The 27,219-nt window shown below is 29.0% G+C and overlaps 1 protein-coding gene across 1 annotated transcript in view; it reads left to right on the top strand.

Annotated features, from left to right (window-relative positions):
* LOC124808994 (uncharacterized) overlaps window positions 1-10,716 on the top strand; it is a 45,210-nt gene extending 34,494 nt beyond the window's left edge. The window contains exon 4 of the mRNA XM_065792485.1: window positions 10,144-10,716. Within this exon, the coding sequence (XP_065648557.1) occupies window positions 10,144-10,487 (344 nt within the window). The 3' untranslated portion in view covers window positions 10,488-10,716. The remainder of the gene's footprint in view (window positions 1-10,143) is intronic.
* Window positions 10,717-27,219: the final 16,503 nt, after the last annotated feature.

Raw genomic sequence — 27,219 nt, 5'->3', positions numbered from 1 at the left:
TAGATATGTAAGCACGCGTTGGCTCTCTTTAGGTCCTGCTATCGAAAGCTTGCTGCAGTCATAGCCGGTCATTGTTTCATATTTCAAATCACTTGGAGACGGTTGTTCAGTAAGACTTAGAAAACTTCTCGGTCTTCAGGTCGACATTGGTTTCGGTGATTTGCAACTGGAAGTCACCTAAATTTATTTATTTTTTGTTCAAAACCTGTGTTTTGTCTTTGAAAAAACTGTTCTTGTTCTGGAAAGAGATAACAAGTCTTTTTGCGAGCCGTATGATATTATGTATGACTTAAGTAAGAAGTTGAACGACCGGTTTCAAGACAGATTTTTTGGGTTTAGCCCCCAGTGTGTTCTTAAGTCAGAGTTAATTCCCGCATAATCAAATTTATGTTCTGGTTTGCAGACAGCTGTGACTTATTTAGAGCAGTGGTTTGATTTTTTATCTGAGGCGATTCTCGCTATGGGTTGTCCCCAGCTTTGAGAACATCATTACTGCTTGTGGTGTCCTAGGTCTAACTTCAAGTATAAACGTGGACATCATTTTTGATGAATTTTCATCTTTTTTTTTTTTCTCTTTATTTTTTGCCGTATAAAAATATAAATACAACCAATATTTCCAATGTACAAATGGCCGGGGCAAGAAGAAGACACAATTTGTCTTATTGCCAAGCCCCGAGACTGATTCCGTAAAAAATAAATAACTTCGTATAGAGTATATAAATGTTACCAATATATATAAAATAGGACTTTATTTTTAAAAAGATAAAACAAAAACAAAAAGTTACAGGGTCATAAAGAATTTTTTTTTTTTTGAAAAAAAAATTTCTTTTAAAGTAATAAAATAATCAATAAAAAGTAAAATATCAAATTCTTAGAAATAAATATTAAATAAATAAGTATATAAAGATTAATATAAATTTGTTCAAAGTAAAACTTGCAATAAAATAAAGAAATAAAGAAAAAGGTTCGTAACAACTTTTTTTTTTTTTTAATTAAGATTAAATACTAAAATTATTAATAAAACACAGAATTGAGAAGAAATTGAACCTTTCCAATTAAAAAATATATATATTTATATGTATTTAAGCATGCTTCAACCAAATCCATAAAAGGGTTGACGAAGATAAACTTTAAACTAAATCGAAAAAACTTATCTGTCACCCGAAAAAGTCATGCACTTTATCACTAACTAGGAGCATTTGTTTCAATTTTAATTTAGATTCGTCAAGAGTTTCAAGAGTTTTCAGTTTATTAGATAGGATTTTATTCCATACTTTTGGTCCTCTAATGGATAATGAAAACTCAGTTGTGGCATAAAACTTTTGGGTTGAATATAGGTGTTGTTTGAGTATCTGGTTAAGTATCTATGTTTATTTATTTTGAGTAACGAATTAAAAATGTTCAGTGTTGTTCTTTTATTAACTTTATACATGAAAATTAAAAGATGAAAAATATTTATTTGGTAGACATTAAGTATATTCAGCTTTATAAATAGTTCTTTCGAGTGAGTAAAACGGCCTACATTAGATATTATTCTCATTGCATGTTTTTGTTTATTAAAAAGTTTTAAAAGTTTTAAAGTGATTTTATCGCGTTCATGATGGCGATGAAAGAAAGAATTCCTTGTGTTATCTAAATTAATTAATAATTTATTTGCACTAAGCCATTCTGTGAGGTTTATGAGTTCCATGTTAACTGAATTAAACAACATTTTAATATCGTGACAAGCGTGAAACAAATTTGTATCATCCGCAAACAAAATAGTGTCTAGTAACTTACAAGATTTGCTTAAATCATTAATATAAATTAGAAATAAGAGTGGTCCTAAAATTGACCCTTGTGAAACACCAAATTTTATATTCATATTATCAGTTTTTCCGCAGCTAAATGAAATGTATTGTTTCCTATTTGACAAATAGCTTTGAAACCATTTAAAATTTGAGAGCTTAATCCCATAATTTTCTAGTATATTATATAGAATATAATGATCAACAGTGTCAAACGCTTTGCTAAGATCAATAAATACACCTATCGTATGTTTATTTTCATCAAATGCCTGAAAAATATTTTGAATAAGGTGAATAATTGCTTGATCTGTGGAGTGATTTTTTTTAAATCCAAATTGTTTGTTATAAAGAATATTGTTATTTTCTAGAAAGATAAATAGTCTATGATACATAATGTATTTTAATAGTTTTAAAAGGCATGGTAGTATTGAGATTGGTCTATAATTGGAAATGCTAGTATCATCTCTAGATTTAAAGACTGGTACCATCCTTCCAAGTTTAAGTTTATCAGGAAAGATTCCTTGTTGACGAGACTAAGTAAAAATATGCATGAGCGGAGATTTTAAATAAGAAATTGATTTTATTATTACATTAAATTTTATTATTACATTAATGCAAACATCGTCAACGCCTAGACCTTTGTTTGGTTTTAAAATAGAGCCAGCATTTAATAATTCTTTTTCAGTTAATTTATTATTTTCCATTATGGTATTATTAGCGGTTAGGTATGATTTAAAATCAGATTTATTAAGTTTAATTTTTGATGCTTAATTTACGCCTGAATTAAAAAATGCATGATTAAACGATTGAGCAATTAAAGATTATTAACAATTTCGCAGTTATTTATGAGTTTTTTCCGGACTGTTACAATTTATTCTTTTTTTTACCAATGACGTCATTTATTAAACGTCATGTTTTTTGTGAATTATTTTTAAATTTTATTAACTGGTTAGTATAGTACGATTTTTTTGAGGACTTTATAATTGATTCAAAAAGTCGTTTGTAGTTTTTATAATTCGACTCATTTTTTTTTATGATTCTATGATGTTATCAACGGATTTTAAAATGTTTTTTTTTTAATAAGTTTTATAATTTTTGGAAATGCTTCATTATAGTTGTTTTGAAATATCTGATTGAAACTGTTATAAGCAATATTAACATTTGTAGTTTTCAGGACCGGTCCCCAACCTGTGGAAGATAAAAGGCTTTTAAAATAAACAATGGAAGCGTCATTAATTATTCGTTTAAGTAATTTTTACTTTTTTGGAAATTTGATTGATTTTTTATTTTGTTGATATTATAAAAACCGGAAAATGGTCTGAAATGTCTGTTACAAGTATTCCAGTTTTAATTTTTATGTTAGAGAAATTGTTAGTTATAATTTGATCTATTGAAGTGGAGTTATCTTTTGTAATTCTAGTAGGTTTATTAATAGTTGGAATAAAACTACTTTGATATACAATATTGTAGAACTTCTAACGTTTTTATTTGCGTCATATTCCAGTACGTTCAAATTAAAATCTCCCACAAAGTATGTGCATTTCCCACAAATGTCTTTGTTTGTAATTAAACTTTTAAATTGTTTAAGAAACATTTTTATATTGCCAGAAGGTGGTCTATATATAACATTCAGAATTACATTTTTGTGGATTTTATTTATAACCTCAATCGTTAAAGATTCACAATCATTAGTCACCAAACAAAGGTCCATGCGTAATTTAAAAGTTAACGAGTTATGCACAAATACACACTCCTCCGCCTGTTCTTTCAGAGCCTCTAACTTGATGGACAACCTTAAAATTACCAAGTTGAAAATTAGAATCATTTTCAACTTCCCTATCCCGACACCATGTTTCTGTACAGGCAAATAATTAGAAAAATAATTCTGTAGAAAAATAATTCTGTAAGGCAAATAATTAGAAAATTAAATTTGGTGCTAAATAAAAATTGTTTTAATTTCTCAAAATTTTTTCGAATACTCCTAATATTCAAATGTAGTATTGAAAATTCACCAAGACCTAGGTCATCAGTAAGAGTTGAAATATCTGAATTATAATAAAGGCTATTATTTAACATTATCTCAATATTTCTATGAAAAATTTTCATTGCATCTGCGTCTGAATAATTGTCTAATAATATATTTTTAGTTACTTGAAAAGGTTCAGATTCTATGTTTTGTGAAGCGGTTTTTTCAGCCATGATATTTAAAATAAATATTTATGCAAATAAACAAATTATATATATATATATATATATATATATATATATATATATATATATATATATATATATATATATATATATATATATATATATATATATATATATATATATATATATATATATATATATATATATAAACAAAAAACATGTTTGCAAATACAAAAATTTAGCTAAGCGTTTTTATTTGTTTTTTTAAAATCCCTAACATTGTTGACAAACATGACAAACTTATTGTTAGTAACAATAAGTTTGTCATAAACAACTATAGAGTACATACCATTCGTTCTGTGCTTCTTCATTTCCTCAAACAATTTCTTCCTCAAAATCGAAGTATCAAGCGAGTAGTCTTCATTGATATACAGCGCAGTTCCTTTCAATTTTCTTGCATTTTTAAGCATTTTAACTTTATCTTTATAGCTTAGTAATTTCATCACAATAGCTCGAGGTTTTTTTAAATCATCTTTTTTTTTGGATCGAGTTTTTTTTGGATCAGCAAAGTTAGGATTAGAAAACGTTATTGCGGATGATAAAAGTGACTATGCTGCTGTAAAATGGCAAACACTTTTCGATAGTTGTGGTAAAAAACATGTTCCTGTAAATTTACTAAAAATTGTTTCCTATGTGTTGTTTATCCCGGCAAGTAATGCATTTTGTGAAAGAATCTTCCCACTCATGAATATCAAGTGGAGGACGGAAAGAAATAGAGCGACTGTTGAACTTGTGAGCGCAAAGCTCCAAGTTTCAGTAAATTTTTTTAAAATGTGTACTGAGCTCTATGACTTTGTTCTCAAAGATCAAAACTACTTAATGCAGCTGCCAGTAGCCAGAAATACGGTTACGCAATGAAGAGGAAAAAGTAATAGTATATTAAATATATTCATAGTCTAATAAACAAAATTTTTTTCGGGCTTTCGTCCTCCATTATGATGTCCCGGGCTGGCAAAGAGAATATCTAGCAACCCTAAATATCACTTAAATTAATAGATGTTTGTTTTTTTATTTACTTATTTTTTTTGGTAAATATGTAATGAAATATTGTATATATTTTTTGAAATGCAAGTTTTTTTTATTTCTTTTTTTTTACCACTAATGAATTATAAATTAAGATTGCAATATTATTTTTGCAATAATTGGACAATAATTCAGACTTCGATACACAATTCCCTGATTAAATTATCCAGTTTTCCAAGTTCATGGCAAATGAAAAGAATATATCAGCACTTGAAAGTTTACAAGCAATTCGTAGGAATAAGTTAGAATCAGTTTTTCCCAATGTTGACATCGCATATCGGATTTTTCTTACCATTCTTATAACTAATAGTAGAGCAGAGAGAGCATTTTCGAAAATGGCAATAATTAAAAATGATCTCCGTTTTTCAAGGTTAAATGATCGTTTAAATGCTCTTTGTTTAATGACAATTGAAAGAACACTTTAAAAAAGTATAAATTTTCAAGATGTCGTAATTGATTTTGCAAATGTAAAAGCAAGAAAAGTTTCTCTGTAAACAAAAAAGTAACCTTACGTTTTTTGCATTTATTTTTAAATACATTTTTTTAGGAATGGGGCAGAAGGCGTATCCGTCAATACCTGAGCCACTTTTCCACCTATCATTGTTAAAAAAAGTTCATGTTTCACTAGTATTCCATTACAACACTAGTTGAATATAGATGGCCGAAAAGAGTATATTTGGATTTTAATTTCATCTTCAACAACCGATAATAATACCAACAATAGAATATTTGTCCATCAAAATTAATTCTCAATAAAAAAAATAGACAAAATAACTTACGCAAAACTATTGTTATAAACAGATATTGTCTGAAACCACGATAAAAAGAGGTTTTCTGTTTTCTGACTTTGAACACTTTTTTATCTATAATTTTAGAGACCGCACGTATCCGCACCTGATTTTTAATAAACCAACTTCATAGACATCTAAGCTACAAATCAATTACAAAAATAAAACGTAGGGGAGCGTGGGTGACTACTAAAAATATTGGAAAACTTTAGGATTTTTTATTTTCTAGCTTATTTTGTAGTTTAATTAATTATTAGTAAGCGAAACCATATAATTAAAAATATGAATTTTGTCTAAAATCTCCATAACATGATGCTTTCAAAAATGTATAACACTTTATACTTATTTATTAAAAGTTTTACAGAAAACAACTTTTAAATTGATAAAGCAAATGAGTTTCAATTGAAGATTTACAAAAGTATGAAACAGTTGGGCTTCAAAAATTATATTTTTACATAAAATGTGCTGAAATCTCTAAATTATAGTAAAGATTAACTAATAATCTATTAAAAAAAATTAAAATATAATTTCTGCAGTAAAATTGAAATTTGAGCAAAAAACATTTATGGTACGTTTTTGTAGTATTATTTTCCACTGCGCGGTGTCTCGCTTTGCCCCATGTTACCCTAATTCAGAATATATTGATTGATTACTATATAAAAAAATAGTATCAATAAAATATTAGCTAATAACCAAGCTGGTTTTTGAATAACAATACCATGAAAAATGAATTTATATTCAATCATTATAATTCAAAGCAAATAAAAATCAATTTATTTGCAGTATTCGCTTGCAGTATACAGTATTCGATATTAGAGCTTACAGTTCGACTAGAATTATATCAGCTTTGTTTGTAAATATGTTGTAAAATAGTTTGCAAATATGCCATAAAATTAAGTTTTTTTAACTGATTGAAAAACTACTTAATTTTGATTGGTTACCATGGCACCAACATTTTTTTTACCTCTTACACCCACGTATTATAGCGCTTTGTCAGCTTTATATTATGAATTTGTTATATTAACGACATTTATATACTTTTATCTCACACAGGTGATTATCAGTTTTCAGTTTGTTATCTAGAGTTTAGACCATATATAGTAGCACATTTACTAGCCTATTTTTTCTTTTTATATTGCTCGTACTTATATTTTTATCATTTTACTTTATATTTTGTTATCTACTTATTTTATTGTTTTTGTATGGTGCGATAATTTTAGCCATGGTTGCCTTTAATGAACCAGCGTATCGATATTGACTTGTTTACTCATAGACCATTGTTTATCATTTGTTTAGTATGACTAGAGCGTGAGTTATTGTTCACGTAGTCCCTGAGTCCTAAAATTTTCTTCCTCCTACAAAATAGTCTTTACATTTATTTATGATTCTCACCCAATGACATCATCTACAATCTACTTCTATTTTCACATCTCCCAGATCTACGTGACTGGACGGCTCCGTTGGTCACTTTTTGCGACCATTGTGTCGCATAAACAAACAAATTTATTCTTTGTGGCTGGTGAGCCCCGACTTCTTCCAATGTACACTACAACGACAAAACGGACATTAGGCTATCCCGCTGGATGTGGTTACGGCGCTCAATAACCTAATGGCTACGCTAATACTCACGCACACGTTTATTCGGAAGCTCCACAATGCACGTCGGATCAGCGCTCGCTGACTATGTGCTCGGATCTAAAATCTCACTCCATAGCACATCATTCCACACCAGCACGGGGCAGTAGCTCTTTTGACTAAGAGCGATGGCTTGTGGCCTACAGTGACTAATGCGTGCATTCGATCAATTGAAATCCATTCTGTAGGTCTTACGTCTGGCTCTGATGTGCTAGCCCATAAGCGCAAGGAGTGAGTGTGTTTAGCTTTCTATTCACCCGATTTGAAAGTGAACGAAAACATAACGAGACCATACGAGACGACCAAACGGTACATACTAATGCACTACACCATCACACCTGTAGACATCAACAGTCTCTAAAATCAGTATATCAAATATTTGTTCTTTGTTGCATATGTTCAACACTCAGAGTGACTAGAGCGTTAGTTGTTCCTCCCCATACCCCTTATCGTCTGTTCTTCGTTTTTCTACTTTACGAAAGTCTTGCCACACATTTTATATTTTCTTATGATTTTTATTTTTTATTCAATGACACCACCTACATCTGTTTTTATTTTCACATCTCCCAGGTCTACGTAACTGGACGGCTCCGTTGGTCACTTTTTGCGACCATTGTGTCGCATAAACAAACTAATTCAGAATATATTGATTGATTACTATATAAAAAATAGTATCAATAAAATATTAGCTAATAACCAAGCTGGTTTTTGAATAACAATACCATGAAAAATGAATTTATATTCAATCATTATAATTCAAAGCAAATAAAAATCAATTTATTTGCAGTATTCGCTTGCAGTATACAGTATTCGATATTACAGCTTACAGTTCGACTAGAATTATATAAGCTTTGTTTGTAAATATGTTGTAAAATAGTTTGCAAATATGCCATAAAATTAAGTTTTTTTAACTGATTGAAAAACTTAAAAATAGTAGTAAGTAACTTAATGTAGTTTATAATACTAAAAATTTAATTTATAGCGTATAAATTTATTTTAAATCTAATATTTAGGTATGACGTAACGGAGCGCAATCCGAAAAAACAATGAAGCACCGGAACAACGTTCCGGTGCGTTCCGGTGCCAAAACACCACTGCTTTGGTACCGGAACTGCTTTACAGCGCTTAACAACCTTACTGCTGTTAAGCGCTGTAAATTAAATTTATTTCTTGGCTTTTATATACAGACTTAGAGGCTTTTATAATATAGACTTTTTTGGCTTTTATAGTATAGACTTTTTTGATGTTTTATAACACGTTATAAAATGTTTAAAAATGCTAATAAAATGTTTATACAGTACTATCTCTCTAATTCGAATCTCCTTAACTTTGGAGATAATTTGAAAAAGGCTCTTAAAGATATAAATTGTGTCATTGACACGGAATTAAAAGCTCATAAAAGGTAATATACAATTCCTAACTTTTTTTTGAAAATGTAAAAGTTTAAAACACATAATATATATTGCATTTAGGCCTAAGAATTACTATTTGCTGGATTGGATTTTATTAGTTACTTTGACGAGAATATTTGAAAAAAAGTCAACTTTCTATAATTCGAAAATCTCTCTAGTTCGAACTTTTACTTTTCCCCATAAAATTCGAATTAGAGAGATTGTACTGTAAAACGTTTCTTTTAATAGTATTTAAAGCTTTATGTTTAATTACTTTTATAAGTAATGTTTACTAATTGAAATTGATAACGTTGTAACAAAATGTTGATTGCTTTGGGTTACAACATTTTCAATTTCACTTCCTCGCAATAGAGTTTATTCAAGATTGTATTATGTTTCTAGCGATATGTATTTAAAAAAAAATACATTTTGCTAGAAACATGATTCTAGACTCTTTTCAAAAATAATTCGATAAGAGAAAACAAAAAAGTGCTGTAGCATTTGTACTCAGTGTAGTTAATGTGTATTTTAAGGAATTGCTGCTAGTTGGTTATACAATCGAGATATTTTTAAGTATGTTAAACAACCGAGATATTTTTGCAAATTATATGGTCTGCAAGATAGACGAAAAGGACACCTTTTAAATTTTATTTAAAATGTGAAATACCAAGAATTTATGTTTTATAATTATAAATAATATAATTTCGAATCCTAACTTTAGCTTTAATTTACAGACTTGTGAAACCTCAAGTTCTTGAATGCTATTTTTAAGTATGAACTTTTCTCAGTGCTGAAATTATTTTAACTATTGCTAAGACATTTAAAAAATAGGAAATTTCTCACAAAAAAAAGGAGAAAAAAAAACTACCAGCATATAATTTTTTTGTTTACTTTTACTTAGTAAGTAGAGAAAATAATTTTTTACGAAGTTTGTGAGTTTAATTTAATTTAAACACTTTGTAAAAGTTCCAGCTTCTTTTGATCTATAAGCAATTTGAAATTAAGAACGTTATTTAACATTATTTGAAGCAAACCAGCTAAGCATAAACAGTCGGTCTGTAAAAAACCAAGCTTTGAAGTGCGCATTTGCGTTGCCAAAAAGAAACTATAGGTGCCTACTAAGTGTGGCGTTTTTTGTTTATACTATTTTTAAGAGTGTACTCTTTTATATATGTTTTATAACCATTCAATTTACTTGTTTCTGTATGCGTTATTACATATGTGGTTATATTATTATGTATGTTGCTGTAATATATAAAATATATTAAAAATTTTTACTTTTATGTAAAATGTATTTCTATTTTTAAGTCAATGCTAATTGTGCAGTGTTAACGTCTAATCAACCTTTAATTATTTTATCCACCGTTGGCGCAGCATTATCGGGATGTATTGCATTTGTATGTTCGTTTATCAGCTGTTTTTCTCTGTGCAATACAGAACATGTTAACACTGGATTTATTATTCAACAACCCTCGTTTATTGCTGTTACTCCTAGTAGTCAATATGGACAGTTTTTCCAAACTCCTGATCTTTTTAACAAGCAACTGTTTCTTGGAGGGCGGGCTCCGGTTAGCTTTCCGGAAACAGATAATTCAAATAATAACTGTTACTCTACTGATAGGGAGCCACTGATTGACAATCGTGGAGTTTAAAAAACAGTCGTCAATTTTTTAAAGTTGTTTGTATTTATAAATTTATTATATCTCCAGAGATTTGAGAGAATTTAAAGAAACGTTACTTGAATTTTTATTTTTATTACTACAAAGTTTTTTTGAGATATCTTTTCAGGGTTCTTTTTTGTTTTGTTTTTATTCTTCAGGTGTTAGGTTTTGATTCAGGTATAAAGATTTATTTTTATTTCTTAAAGCAATGATAAAAACTTGATTAAAAAGAAAAGTAGCTCTTTTTTAATTACTACGCTTACCTAATGTTACTACGTATACTTGTTACTACGTTTACATAAAATCGCTAGGATTTGATGAAATACCCAGTAACATAATAATATTTAACAAAAAAAAGCATTACAAAATCTCTGCTCCGCATAGTAAAACTATCTTTGATATAGAAAATATTTTCAGATATACTTAAACTTGGAAGAGTTATCCTATCTATAAAAACAACGGTCGCTCCAACCTGTTCAACTATTAGCCCTTATCGGTACTTTCTGTATTCTCAAAAACCTTCAAACGTGTAGTTTATAATAGAATCTAAGACTATTTATAAAATATGCATTTTTTAAGTTAAAGCGTTTTTTCAAAAAAATCATTCAACTGAACAGGCAATCGTTAAGGTTAAACGCTATTGGATAAAAAAAAGAAAGCATGCTATTGGATAAAAAGCAAACTAACTAATAGAAAGCAACACGTGCATCTGAAATGCCTAATATTCTGAGTGGAGTGTTAATTTATGTGAATGATTTCAACAACTCATAGTAAAATTAAATTCTATCACGTTTGCAGGCTATAAAAATCTTTTCTTATCTAATTGTTATATAAACCATATAAGCAAATCAAAAACAAGATATTATATAGTTTTTGGAATTCCTTTAGATGAACATTTTTATTAAGTAGAAAAATTTATTTACTTCTGCTTAATTCATTGTTACATCGGCAATGCAAATATTATGTGGGGAAGTTGTCAACCAACGAAGACTAAAAAAATTAATTGTATGCAAAAACATGAATGTAGAACTATATACAACAAGGGCATGCGCAATTTACTAAACCTTTAATGAAAAACATGGAAATAATGAACATATATCAAATAAAAAAGACCAACACTTAAATTCTCTGTTTAAGCATAATACAACCTTGCTCCTGTCTAAACTTTTATAAATAAATTTAATAAAATATCTAAACGAGAAGTACTTTTTTGGTGTAAATTAACTAATTTTTTATTAAATTAATTATTAGAGATCTGGGTAATGGAGCTCATGAATATCATCTCTGAACAGAAAGCTACTATCAACTTACATGCTAACCAAACAAAAAAACTAGAACAAAAATTAACAATTATAGAAACTAACCTCAACATTCAATCAGTCACCCAAGAAAGTTCACTCCAGCCGACTTGGAGTAGTGTAGTTAGAAACAAGCCAATCATATAAAGTAATGCTCCTAAATGCTAAGTGTCCAAAACCCCTCCTGGCTTTGGTAATTCACGTCACATGTTGTTGTAGTTATTCAGCCTCCTCTAAATCTTTAAAAACCCAATCACCCAGGTCCCTGCAAGGTGATTTACAGGTCAGGTAGAATTGCTGACACAATGATGAGTTGTACTGATACTATGTACCGATCTTTAAACCTTAGTTGACTCACCGTATGAAATATAAACTGCCTGCGACAAGTTTTATATTTTTATACGTCCGATTGCCATTGCGATAATTTTGATATTTCTATATGTCCGATTGCCATTACATCCGCATTATGCAAATTTTTTGAATACATTATTACTAGTTTTATTATCTATCACAACAAGCATATATGGGTCTCAAACAAACAGTTTGGTTTCCAACCAGAACGTTGTACAATGGATACTGTTATTCAAATTATAGAGGACTGGAGTTATGTTAAAGGTAATAAAAAATCAATTTTTGAAATATTATTTGATTTTTCAAAATCATTTGATTTTGTCAGTCATGACAAGTTACTGCTGAAGTTAATAAATATTCTAGCTTGCTGGCTCACTTATTGGATTGCAGCTTACTTATCTAACCGTCGCCAAAGAATTAAAACAAATGATCTCACCACTGACTGGAAATTTATAGAAGCTGGAGTGCTTTAAGGAAGTGTTTTGGGTCCAATTTGGTTCATTCTCTTCATCTCTGACATTAACGCCTATCTCTCACCTGAAACCATTCTCTAAAAATATGCTGACGATATCCTAACTTATATAACCTACGATAAAGTTCCTGCCAACTTACCTCAATCCATTGTAGATAGTGTTGCGCTACGGTCTGTTGTCAGTGGAATGAAACTTAATAGCTCTAAATGTAAAATCATTAGATTTTATTCTAGGTACTCAAAATTCAAGTTATATCTTCTCTTGTACTCAACATTACTGAGCTTGAAAAAGTCAACAGCCACAAATCCCTTGGTATCATGCTCAATGAGAATCTTGATTGGAACGAACTATGGACAAAAGCGCACAGCAATATAAAATCAGTACTATATCTGCTCAAACGCCTTAAGCAAATTGGTCACACTCAGCTCAATCTTCTACAAGTCTATATATCTTATGCTATAATTCTCTTGATTTATAGTGCTCCTATTCTAACTTCATGCATTCCTGCCGCAAAAGAAATGCGGCTTTTTGATTACAATGCTCTAAACATTATTGAAATTGATGTAACCAATTCGAGCAGTTTCAATATTAGTTTTACCATTGAAGAGTTACTAAACAAGATCTGCATTAATATCCTTAAAAAGATCCTTGCTGACTCAAGCCATCATATACCCACTAAGTTAGCTCACACCAACAGCAGAAACCCAAACAAATTCCCAAGTTTTTAGAGCATGCAGAGACAGATAATAAGCCTAACTTAGCTGAAAAAGTCCCGTCAAGTTCTTCTTCATATGATTTATATTTAAAAACCTATGATAAAGTAATGGACGAATCTAAACTAGATATTTATGAGTTGCGATCTGCTCTAGATAGTCTAAAAAACAACACTAGCGCAGGTTTTGATCATAATTCTTAAATCTGGTGATGATACAAATACTTCAAATTACAGACCAATATCGGTTCTGTCATGCTTTTCCAAATTACTCGAATGCATAATGCATAATAGGCTTAACAGCTACTTAACGGTAAACAGCATGTTGTTCAACAAGCAATTTGGTTTTTTTTAAAATCACTCAACCGATCACGCTTTGACTGAGCTAGTAATCCATGTAACAAATGCCTTCAATGATGATTGTTTGACATTTGGGTTTTTATTAATCTGTCTAAAGCCTTTGACACCGTCAACCATGTCATTTTTCTTAAAAAACTTGAATATTATGGAATAAAAAACAATAACTTACTCTAGTTTAAAGAATATTTATCAAGCAGAAAACAGTTTATACTATATGAAACAGGTAAAACGTCCAAAAGTATATTGACATGCAGAGTTCCTCAAGTCTCGATTTTAGGACCGCTATTATTTTCACTTTATATAAATGATTTATCTTTTACATCAAACTTATTAAATTTTATTTTCTTGCGGATGACTCCAACCTGTTTTATTCACATAAGGATATTAAAACGCTTTTTACAGTAGTTAATGAAGAGTTAAACAAAGTAAAAGAATGGTTTACCTGTAATAAACTATCGCTTAACGTAACAAAAGTATATACTACTTCATAAACAAAATAAAACCGATAATCTTCCTCTAAAATTACCTAATCTGAAAATAAATAAAATAAATATTACTAGACAAACATCTCTAAACTTCTTAGGTGTTACTTTAGATGAAAATTTATCTTGGAGGACTCATTTGAGGCGTTGCGAACGAAAGGGGCACACCAACCAAAATCAAGTATTGAGTAAATCGCGTTTGAAGTTTCTAGACTGAAGTTTGCAAAGGGGCACACCAACCAAAATCAAGTTTTGAGTAAGCGCGCGAAATTACACTTTTTTCCTACCACGTGGTTGAAGAGTATACACCCCCTCCCCCTCTGTAGTGGTTGGAGGCCCACTGACACGTTGATCTTGTGTTATATTGTAGATGACTGACTAAAGTAAAAAATGGTTAAAGAAAACGGATTTTCGAAAATTGGTTGGTGTGCCCCTTTCGTTCGCAACGCCTAATTTAAGCTCTCTGGAAAGAAAACTTTCAAGAAATATTGCAATAATGTTTAAAGTAAAACCATTCTTAAACAATAGGTCTTTAAAAAATTTAAATTTTTCTTTTATATATTAACTTACGGAAATATTGTATGGGCAAACACAAATTACACAAAGTTGAAAAAAATTTATTCAAAACAAAAACATGCTTGCAGAACTGTATTCGGAACAACAAGAAATGTGCCTTGCGAGCCACTTCTAAGTAAGCTAGGATCATTAAACGTGTACAAAATTAATATATATTTAGTCTTACAATTCATGTATAAAATAAAACATCTCCAACAATATTTAATCAGCATTTTAGTCAAATAAGCCATAAATACCCCAAAAGATATTCCAAAAACAATTTTGTAACTCCAAAATTTAATCTAAAGTTATGTTCTTATTCTTTTCAGTATCGGGGACCTTTTTTTATGGAAAAGTTTTAAACAGATTGTTCATAGTAAAAAACAAACACTTCCGCAATTCAATGCTAATTTAAAATATCATTTAGTAAATATGGATTTTAATATTCTTAATATTGCCAGTCTTTTTTAGAAGTTATCAAAAAAAATTTATAATGATACATTAACTTAAACAACTTTAACATGTTAACTACCAAAAAGCTAAAAATAAGAAGAAAATCAACTATTATTAGTAAGAATATCAATGTCTTTACCGCTCTTCTTTAAAAATGTTTACTTAAGAATATTTAGTCTTGAAGTTTAAAAAGTTTTATTTTTTTGTTTCACTTAATCTAAACATGCAGTATTTTTTTATAAATTATCTTATATTTATTTTTTTATTGACACTTTTATATATTTTATGTTGTTGTAGATGGAATTTTATTCATTTTATTATAAAAACGACAATACGAGGCAATATGTATATATATGTATGTGTGTTTGTGTCATGTGCGTATGTATTTATACACTTTATACCTTTTTTAACAAAGTTTACTTTTAATTTTTTAGTACTTTTTTGTTTCTTAACTTCTTATACTTGACCTTTTGTAAAAAAATTTTAATATTTTACAGACTTGTAAAATACGGTTGTAATGGGGCTCGGTGATAAGGCTAATTGATGCCTTCTACTTGCTCCAGCCATTTCCTTTTGTTATATTTGTACGTTGTATATATTCTTAACGGCGAAATAAATCAAACTAAACTAAACTAAACTAAGATACAGTAAATGAATGAGGCTTTGCTGAATGACTGGTCAAGCGGTAATGAGTTATGGTTGATGGAACTAGAGACGATAGCTCTTTAGAGTAACAACCATGGTAGTATTTGTAGAGAGATATGTAACTTATAAGAAAAAGAGATGTAACTTTACAATGATGAGACAGAGGCTCAAGCTTGAGAGATAGAGCTGGTCCAACAACGTTTGCAATGAGTTTGTAGACCATGTCTAGAAGAGGAAGAGTAAACTTTCTATTTATATATATATATATATATATATATATATTATATATATATATATATATATATATATATATATATATATATATATATATATATGTGTATATATATATATATATATATATATATATATTTATATATGTATATATATAAAGTGACGCTTTTTTAAAGTTTTACTCTTTACTACAGGGTGTGCACTCGCTAGAAATACTGTTTAAACTAGAGAAAGTTGTTTTTGAAAAACATACTGGAAAAACTAGAAAATGATTTTCAAAAACAGTTGTTTCTTGTTTTTCCAGATTTTCCAGCGAGTGGACACTGCATTATATTTAAATCTACTTTTTGTTACTGATTTTTTATGAGTAAGTTGTAACCTACATCAATGTCATCAGAATCCACCTAGTGAGTTTTGTAGAATTCTGGCACAAAATCTTGTTTTTTTTTAAGAGTTTTCATCATGCATCTTTTACTCTATCTATTGTATTGTCTATTGTGCTATATTCATGGCAATTGCAGCTGACAACTGACAGCTTTTATTAGGAATGTACAAAAGAAATAAAATACCGTTCAAGTGTAAACATTATTAAAAGTATAGATTTTTATATTCATATAAAACAAAAAATATAGAATTTTATGTACTATTTTTAAAGCATCATATTTGGAGTTCAGACAAAAAAATTGGCATGTTTATTATCTAAGCTGCGCAACGTCAGTGCTTTCTAAAGTTTCCTTCTAAAAGAAAGTTCACCAGTGTTGAGTTGACCAGCTCAAAATATTTTACTGGACTAAAACAAACTGGTTGAGTGCAAGGGCGTAGTTTGAACCATTGTCTTGTTGCATCAAACTAAGGATTTAAAGAGCTTATGTAAAATACAAAATTTCAATTGACTAAAAAGCTTTTCAAATTTGAAAAATATAGACTAGAAACAGTTTTCATTAAACATTTTTTGAAAAAGATTAACCCATATGTTTAAATAATGTAACTAAAATTCTAGATTAACCCATATTATTAAATTATATAATTTATATATTGAGCTAGTTGCAGACATTTTATATAAAGCATCTGCAGCTTCATCAAAGTATTTAAATCAAATATAACACATTTGAAACTATTTTGGTAACGCAGTAAAGTTTTGATAATTTGAAAAGTTCATTTTCCTTTCACTTCATTTTAAGTAAATAAAAATGTCTCTAATTTAAATAATTTTAAATGGTATTTCTAAATTAATTGTTAGAGGAGAAGCGCTTTGGAGTTTTTTTTGGTAACGACCTCAGTCCGCCACCATATTTTCTTGGTAAAAGCGCTTTTACAAAAGCGCTTTTAATTTGAAAGTTCGCACGTAATGGAGTTGCAGAGTAGCGGACCAAGTTGCGCTACCGCCCAGCTCAGGAAGCAATCTTAGCAGAGGCTAATATAATAATCGATTTTATATATGGTTTCCATGAGAGGTCAGTAATGATTGATAATCCGAGAAGTTGTAAAGAAGCGAACTCGGTGATATGGTTGCCATTCATCAATATAGGAATGTAAATGGTATTACAATAGTTGTTTGAAGTAAATAATTGAGTTTTGTTAGAGTAAAAGCTCACAAGCACTGCAAGCCCCAATCTGTTACAGAAGTGAGATCAGATTTAAGATCGACTGCGTGTTCTAAGCAATTGAAAGAAGTAGACCTTTTTTCAAGACAGGAGTATAAATTTGACTCATAGCAAATAGAGCCACTTTAGATGTAAAGTTGTCAGGATTAATCTAGATAAGAAACGAACAAGACCAAGGATGAAACCTTGAGATACCCGAGAAGTTATAGGTAATGAATAAAAATAAAGTCATCCTCGAATGTCTTCGAGGATGACTTTTCTAAATTCGTTAGAACGAAATGATTTGATAATCCCAAAAACATTCCCAGATACACCATAAAAAGCAAGCTTATAGAGAAGACCAGCTTGCCAATCTTTGTCGAAAGCTTTTGATTTGAATACTATACCTTCATATCTTAATTATTTTTTGTACTTAATTTAAAATTTATGAGTCATGTTTCACGATTTATTATCAAGTATACTCGAACTTTATTATGATCTGAAGAGACTCTAAAAAAGTATAGGTGGGTGATAGGTCTTTCATATCTTATTTAAACCCCTGTCGGTTTATTATTTATCAATTTGTATTTATATTTTTTTTATGAGATGTAAAGGAAAGCTTTTCATAAACAACAAAACAAAATAATAATTTTGCACATACAATTTATAAATAAATAGTAACTTGACTGACTAGAAAATAAGCTACGTTTATTTTCTTTGCTGCCAAATTGAGAATGTTTCATCCCTTTAAAAGTTGTACAACTACTTTGTATGTACAAATATTTAAACGGATCTGACTTTAGTGCGACTCATATTAGGCCTGTTATAGTACCGAATGTAACAGATTTGAACATTGAGGGCATACTTATTATAATATTAGCATAAATATAACTGCAATAAATTGATGCAATACAAATTAAAAAAAAAAAAAAGTTTTTGTTAAAGATTTTAAAGGATAATAAACAACTTCTGAATGCTTAAATGCATTGAAATATTTCTGATCTAGAATTATTATATTTGTGAAATTAAGATTTCGATTTTAAAAACTAAATTTTAAAGTAATTTTATTTAAAAATTTTATTAGAAAAATGCGCAAAATATTGCCTTTTTTTTTTTTCTTCATTTTTTCAATCCTTGTTAGATTTATATTGTCCCATTAATGCTATATTTTTCATACAAAATATTAGGATGTTTAATTAAAATTTCATAATTTAATAACCTGTCGTTGCACGTCATTGTTAAAACAGCTGATGCTGCACATGTTTAAAATTTTCTTTGCAAAGAAATTGTTTTTTTTCATATAAATTTGATTTTATAAATTTCATATAAATTTGCTTTTATAAATAAAATTGATTTGCAAAGTAAAGTGTTTTTCATATAATTTAGTTTAAAGCTTTGTTAAAATTTTTCGTTATTACTATTTAAGCTTTTTGATAACAAATTGTTTTTTTTTTGTAATTATTTAGGTGCTCCCAGAAATCCTTACGGTCTCATCACAGAGCACTGCGGATCTGCCTTAAGATCTCCCCTAAGATCAATAAAAATTGGTGATAAAAGCTATTTTTTTACAAAATGATTTAAATGACTTTCAATTTATAAAAACTGACATTGTCTAAAAGTGAAAAAAATGTCTGAAAAATTAAATCTTAATAATAATTGGGACCTCAAAATTGGGGACCTCAAAAATAATTGATTTGAATTTAAAAATTGATTTAAAAAAAAATGCAATAAAGTGAGAAAATGTAGTTTTTTGCAAAGCAAAAATGTAGAATAAATTTTTGGTATATTATTTAAAGGTTTTTATTTTTTTTCATGTCGCAAAATAACAAGTGTACATATATATATATATATATATATATATATATATATATATATATATATATATATATATATATATATATATATATATATATATATATATATATATATATATATATATATATATATAGTTCAAAGTTTATCCCGAAAGCAACCTTCTGATTTAGAACATGCTCAAAACACTATAAATGAAGCTCTCGCACTTATATTAAACAATAATATGAGAAAATCTGATTACCAAAGCAAAATAATCTTGTGAGCAAAAGTTGTAATCTCTATCCTGCATGCAATAATGTTCATGCTGCTTAAAACAATGTCTTCTTAAACAAACATTATAGGCTGTTGATGGTTTTTCTCTAGAAATGAACTTTCAAGCATCTGTTATTCACACATCAATACACCTTATGCAGTTGCAGAAACAAGTTATTGATTCTACGAATGATCTTGAAAGATTAACATTACATTTCAAAGTTGGATTTGGTAGATGAATTATCTAAATCATGTTTTTTTTTGATTTTATTTTAAATTACCTCCCGAAGCCAAAGAAGGCCACTATATTTGAGGAGGTTACTTAATTAAGGTTATAACCTTCTCTCAACTCTATAACTCCGAAACACAAACCTTGACAAACAAGGCCGCTGCGCGGAGAAACAAGTTGAACCCAGTACTACCAGAGACGTGGTGTGGATCATACTCGCAACTTCACGCTTATGAAGCGAGAAGTTGCGAGTATGATGCACACCACGTGGATCATAAAAAAAACTCGTTAATTAAAACTCGTCTAAAAGATTTATTCTAAAGTTATAGTTAAGAAAGAAAATCAAAGTGAAACAAACAAAAAATTTTTACAATTTAGCGTACAAGCAATATAAAGTTAGGTTTCCAAAAGGAGATCATAAGGATATCCTTTCGGAATAATATATATGTTATAAACAAATGTTTATAACATATGTATATATATATATATATATATATATATATATATATATATATATATATGTATATATATATATATATATATATATATATATATATATATATATATATATATATATATATATATATATATATATATATATATATATATATATATATATATATATACATATATATGTATTAGAGTTAGGCGAGAACAAACTAGTGAAAGAATACATTTAATTCATTTAAAAATGTCATCATCAACAAATTGTACTTATCCTAATGCTAAAAGTCTACACATTTTTATGAAGAAAGGTAAGTTCTGCTTCATACTCTAATAGAAGACCGCAACGTTTAATGGAAACGATGTTTCCAGATGTTGAATTCAGACTCTTTGAATTGACACTGGCTGCAGGGATTGCCAGAAGCGATTGAGCAAGCTTAGCAAGACAAGAAAATCAACTTTTATTGTGCCTCCACCATGTCCACCAGTGGACAACCATTGCGCCCAATTGCCATATCTTTCAAGTATGTCTTCACATTATTATCAAGCGTTCTCGTACTTAACACATCAGCTTCAACAACATTGTCGTTGGTTGCAGTTGCGTTCATCATGTTATCGAGGGATTCCCACCAGCCTGTTGATTGTGTTTCTAGTGTAGACTCCGTCACTGAGTGCTGAGACTGGACTGGTTTGGTCTTGAACCTGGTACTGTTGGAAGTTCATTGAGTAGTTCACAAAGTTTTGATAAGTTGGCCGCCAGCTTTTCAGATTGCTTGAAATAAAGTGACTTATACCTTGGATCTACCAGTGTGCAAATTGCATCTGGCTGAACCTAATAAAATATTACAGAAACTGTCAAGTAGTTCAAGGAATATAGATAATTAGATATTAATGTATTAGATAAGTATGAAAATTGTCCATAATGCAATTGAAGTTAAAGAAAGCTTTATGTGGAAATAGGTAATTAAAAATTGGTGTGTGATTGATAATGACAGTAAATGTCAAAAAAAGATTGATAAAACACTGAAATAAACACTTATATAATGAGTCTCAGTATATAAATAATTATTTGTGTTACCTCGTCAAAAGAAAGAAACCTTCTTTCTAAAGATGCCACAAATCACTGCGCCAATGAAATTCCAGAGCCTCTATTTGCAATATCACTGATGAAACTATACAATTTCTGGTGTAATCCATGCAGAGCTGGTATTTTCCTAGATAACGTTGGGTAATTTTTACCATACAACTCTCTGCCAGCCTGTTCAAAAAGAGTTAAAATCTTTACATAACCCACGGCGAGTTTCCATTCGTTTGTAGTGAGATTCTCCTCCTTACCAGTTAATGCGATTTTGGCTGTTAAGAGCGCTTTCTCTTCCATAAAGTGTTGAATCATGTAATAAAGCGTGTACACGAAATAAATGTTAAAGTAGAAAAACAACTGAAAAAAGTAATCCTCAATTTTTATTTCGAACAAAATAATAATTTTGGTACAATTTATTAGAAGATCAAATATTAAAAAATTTTTTTTTTTTTTTAATGTTTTATCTTCTAATTTTGGCTTAAGTGGTACCCATAAGCTCACGCACAGAAAAGGAATTAAAACTATTTGATGCTTTTTTAAATGATATTTTAATATCTTTAATGTTTCTGCAAAGCGTTTTTGTTTTTCTCATTTTTCTTTTAATAATAGCCCAGTACTTTTCAATAACTCTCAATTCTGGGCAGTTAGGAGGATTTTCTGTTTTAGGCACAAATTTCACATTATTATTTATATCATTCCATTGCTAGTTTATAATAATAAATTGAAGCTAAATCAGCCCAGAACACAGGTCTGTTATTGTGTGATTTAATGGGAGGTAAAAGGCGTTTTTTTAAACATTCTTTAACGTATATTTGACCAGAAAGTGTGGATAGCTATTTTAGCAAACTGGTCATGTTTTGTGTATTTAAATTTCTTATCTGCTTTTCCTCTATATTTGGCAATATAATAAACAGCACCAGGAGTTTGTCGATGATCGTACTTGATATAAGTTTCATCGTCTTCAATAATACAGAAATATTTAGAAAAAAAAATGTCATACAACTTTCTGCCGCGGGTTCTTGCACTTTTTTGTTGAGTTTCATAACGGTTGGGCACTTTTTGATCTTTGAAAAAATGAAAACCTTGTTGATTTCTAACTTTGGCAACAAAACTATGAGAAAATCCATATATTTTTGTGCTTTCTTTTAGTGAAAGGCTTGGGTTATTCTTAAAACTGTTAACCAGTTTTCTAACTAGTTTTATATCTTTAAAACCTTCCTTTCTTCACCCACCAGATTTGCGTTTGATCGATTTTGTTTAAGAAAAACGTTGAATAACACATCTAACGGTGTATGGATGTTAGGGTACTTGCTTTTGAAGAAATTTTTGAATTTCAATTAACTACTCCTTGAAATGTAGGACATTGGTGTTAAAACTAACTTTGGAAAAAAAATAGCATGATAAACTTAATAATAAGTAAACAAGTCAGAAATGAAATTAAAGCTGCTTTAAAAGCCTCCAAATATCCACCTATCATTCATTTCGATTGTAAAACCTTATTTGAATAAAAAAAGACAAGCGATTCAAAAATGACAGATTAGCAGTTCTTTTAAGCAATCTAGATATCTATCCATTATTTCTTGCTTGTAGACACCACATATCAGAGCTAAAGATTGTTCACTTTTGTAATGTTGTGACACAAAGAAAGACATCTGAACAAGAGAATGTTTTATTTAAAAAACTGAAAAACATACTTGAAAGTCCTGATTTTCATTATGATACGAATGATGTTACACGATTTCATTGGGGTAAGACAAAAGGAACTATTATCGAATGTGCTGCAGTTGAGTCACTTAATTTTTGCAAAAAGTATGTTAAAAGTAAAAATATATTTTTTATAGGAGGAGAAAAGAACTAGCTGAGCTGGTTGTTGCTTATTTTTCTTTTGAAGGTGTAAAAATTAGGAAACCAGGAGCTGTCCACCATGCAAGGTTTCTTGGAAAAGCCATATATTATCTAAAATTGCAATTGCTTTTTAATCAGATTAAATTTGTTCAAGAAGATAAACTACTTTTAGAAGCAATAAATATCATGGCGAAATTCATGTCATGTTTTTATGCAAAATGGTATTTGTAATCTGACAAAGCAATCAAAGTACCATATCTTGATATACTATCAATACATAAAATGCATCTATACAAAGACGTTTGTGCCAAACCAGAGGCGATTGAAGCAGTATTGAAACCATTTTACAAACATTCCTGGTATCTTGATTCTACAATTGTACCTCTTTCTTTGTTGGATAAAGATGTTTCTAATGAAGATAAAAATAAGATTGCTTCTGCTATGCTTCAATATGACATGCCAAACTCTGATTATTTTGAAACGAACAACAAATTGCTTATTGAAGTGGAAAACAAGATTAGGATTAAAAAGAGAGTTTATAATGATCCCTAAGTTTATCATTACTAGTTGATCAATTCTCGTACTTGATTTTTGATAGAATTGGGTTGGATAAACAAAGAATTAGAGACTGGCTTACCCTCCCACCTCAGCATTGGTGCACACAATCAAGTTTTAGAATCTTCAAAGATTTTGCTAAATCTCTAGTTGTCGTAAATGATCCTGCTGAAAGAGCAGTAGGAATGATGCAACAGTTTGTGCACAGATACAATAAAGAAGAGGAAATTCAGAACAGACTGCTAACTCTTGATAAAGCTAGATTTGCAACAAAAAGGCCAGGAAAAAAGTCTTCAAGTTTGTCTAAAAAGAGGTTGATTGACTCACTTTCTACAATGGCAAAAATGATTGAAAATTGAAAATAATTTATACAAAAAACTTTATCGTTATTTTAAATAATTATTATTTAATTAAAGATATATTGTCATTCAAAAAAAATTTTTAATTGTAATATTTATTTATGATTATAATTCGCGGCAAAATAATTCATTTTTTTGCGATTTTTAATACTATTTAACACAATAAAACAGCAAAAGTATTCATATTCTGCCTTAACTACCCTTTTTATTTAAAAATATAAATCAATACCTGTATGATATAAAAAAAATGAGTTAAAATTTGTTATATTATCACCTCCCCCTAGCCTATAGAACATAGGCATTTTCGGCGTTTTTTTGACTATTATTTTTAATTAAATGGGCTCTGCGGGAAGCACAAGAGTGGACCGATCAGACTAATTTTTTTCCAAAGTTAGTTTTAACACCAATGTCCCATATTTCAAGGGGTAGTTTATTGAAATTCAAAAATTTCCTCAAAAGCAAGTACCCTAATGGATGTATTTGCAACGATTTTGCTATCGAAATGTAGCTACTGTTAGGATTTTGTAAATATTTGTGCATAATTATTTTTCTAACATCTTCTTCTTTTGTCATTTTTAAAACTAATTTCAAGTTAAATACAAAAACTAACATATTTTTTTGAAACCACAACACGTGGTAAACAAAATACAAAACAATTAAAAAGATTTTAATACAACCACTGAAAAAAAAATAACGTGCTTATTCTTTCACATTTATTTCGTGCACACGCTTTACCACTAAAGCAAAAGCTCGAAATTTTATTAGATTCCCACAGGAATAATCAATTTTTGTTTTAAATGTTTGATCTTCTTATATTATTGTATTAAAAGTATTACTTGGTTCGAAATGAAAATTGAGGAGTACTTTTTTTAGTTGTTTTTCTACTTTCACATTTATTTCGTGTACACGCTTTACTACCATTGTCTCAAAGTACGTATATTGGTACTACTCTTGGTAGCAACCAATCTTCAATTGGCTTCTCAAGAGATTCTAATATTGCTTTGCCCGTATATGACACAGCCACAAACGGTTTATTCTCCAGTGTATATGATCGCATTTGAAAATCAGCAGTTAAATATATCAAACAAAATGATATATATGAATCCAGTGTTACAAAATCTAAAAATAGTAACGTTAATTTTACGCCAATCAAAATAATTCCAAACAACGCTCCTTACTCTTTTGTACTCTATTTTAAACTTTTTAATATAATTTTACAGCGACTTTTTAAATATCGAACTTTAGGTTCGAAATTCGAATTATATTCGATTAACTAAACACATTCGATTTATATATGTGTGTGTGTGTGTGTGTGTGTGTGTGTGTGTGTGTGTGTCTGTGTGTGTGTGTGTGTGTGTGTGTGTGTGTGTGTGTGTGTGTGTGTGTGTGTGTGTGTGTGTGTGTGTGTAACATACTAACATTTTAATATATAATAAGCTGAAGATTTAAAAAATACATACATTTTTAGTAGAATTTTAGAACGTTGTCCATAAAGAAAACGAGTTTTTTAAATTTAGTTTTAAAAACAGGAAGAGTAGTAGAAGGATCAAAAATTGGTAATACTATTTTATTCCAAAGATGATGCACGATATGCAACGCAAAATTGATTGAACTTTGTTCTACAGTAAAAAAACTATCATTTCTTAATTTTAGTATCGATTTAGTAAATTGATTCTGTAGAGCAGCATGGGCGCAGGGGTAGCGCACTTGCCTCAGAAACAAAGGATCTGTGGTTCAAACTGCTATTCTTTCAGACAGAAATTCAATTAAAAATATTACAGGTTCTTCCACCTTTAACATGTTGTCAAACAAAGAAGATGTATAGGATCTTCAAAATGTAAATAAAGATTTTAACTTTATTATGAAATTTATTTTACCTAAAAACATAGTAATGCATCTTAAATGTCTAGAATGTGAAGATTTTATAAATTTGAATTCTTCTAAAAAGGTTAGCCTAGGTATTCAACTAAAAACTTGTCGGAATGGTTGTTAATGAAAAACTGTTTATTTATTTACTGTTATTGCTAAAAACAATTCTAATGCAAAACAAAATGATCTAGTTAAACATAAGTGTGTATATAAATATTTTCAAGAATCGCGCATGCGCATTGGAGATATTGGGATTTATATGTTTATGGACAAAAGCGTAACTATTGGAACACCGCTTCCTTTTTCTTTACAAAGAAGATAGTCATATGAAAAAAAAAATTGCAGAAAAAATTTCTGTTAATTAATAAGTAAGTTTACTATTTCTAATCATTTTTTTTTTTTTTCAATACTCTTCGTTTTTTAAGATCTTTAGACTGTTTATTGAAAAATGGCATTTGGAGTAAGTTAATGTAAAAAATAAATTTTCACGGGGCAAGTTGGCTCATAGCATTTTCTATGGAAAAAAAATTATATTTTTGCATAACTAATTTTTTTATTATTTTTAATTTATAAAAATATTGAAAAAATTAATTTTTTCAAAAATTTAAAAAAAAATGTTTTTTTTAAACAGAGAACTAGTAAATCAAAAAAAAAATCTTTTTTCAAATCCATGCTTTATGCAAGCAGAATTCTATTGGGCCTAGAAATTCTTTTTTTGTTATCTTTTGTAGAAGGAAAAATTACTGTTTTTTTTTTTTTTTAAATTTAAAAATTACTGTTTTTACTAAATTTTTCTTTTTTAACTTAATAACTTAAGACTTATTAACTTAATAACTTAAAACAATAGGTTTTTAACTTAATAACTTAAGACTTATTACTTAACTTAAAACAATAGGTTTTGAATCGCTGCGCTTTAATGCCTTCGAAACTGCAAATAATTTGCAAATTAATGATTTTTGTCACGTAATTCATATCAAATAAATAAAATATATAGGGAAATACAAATTAAATTTTTGTTAACTTAATTAACTTTTTTTGGTCAAATTTTTCCATTTCCTTGTATTGTCATCGAAAATGATTAAGTGTGCAAAATTTGAGCAAAATTGGTTGAGAAAAAAGCTTTCAAAAATT

This window comes from Hydra vulgaris, chromosome 03 (genome assembly GCF_038396675.1).
Source record: "Hydra vulgaris chromosome 03, alternate assembly HydraT2T_AEP".
In the NCBI taxonomy this organism is placed as follows: Eukaryota; Metazoa; Cnidaria; class Hydrozoa; order Anthoathecata; family Hydridae; genus Hydra; species Hydra vulgaris.
The sequence above is the reverse complement of the archived record's forward strand: the minus strand, read 5'-3'. Positions and strand labels throughout refer to the sequence as shown.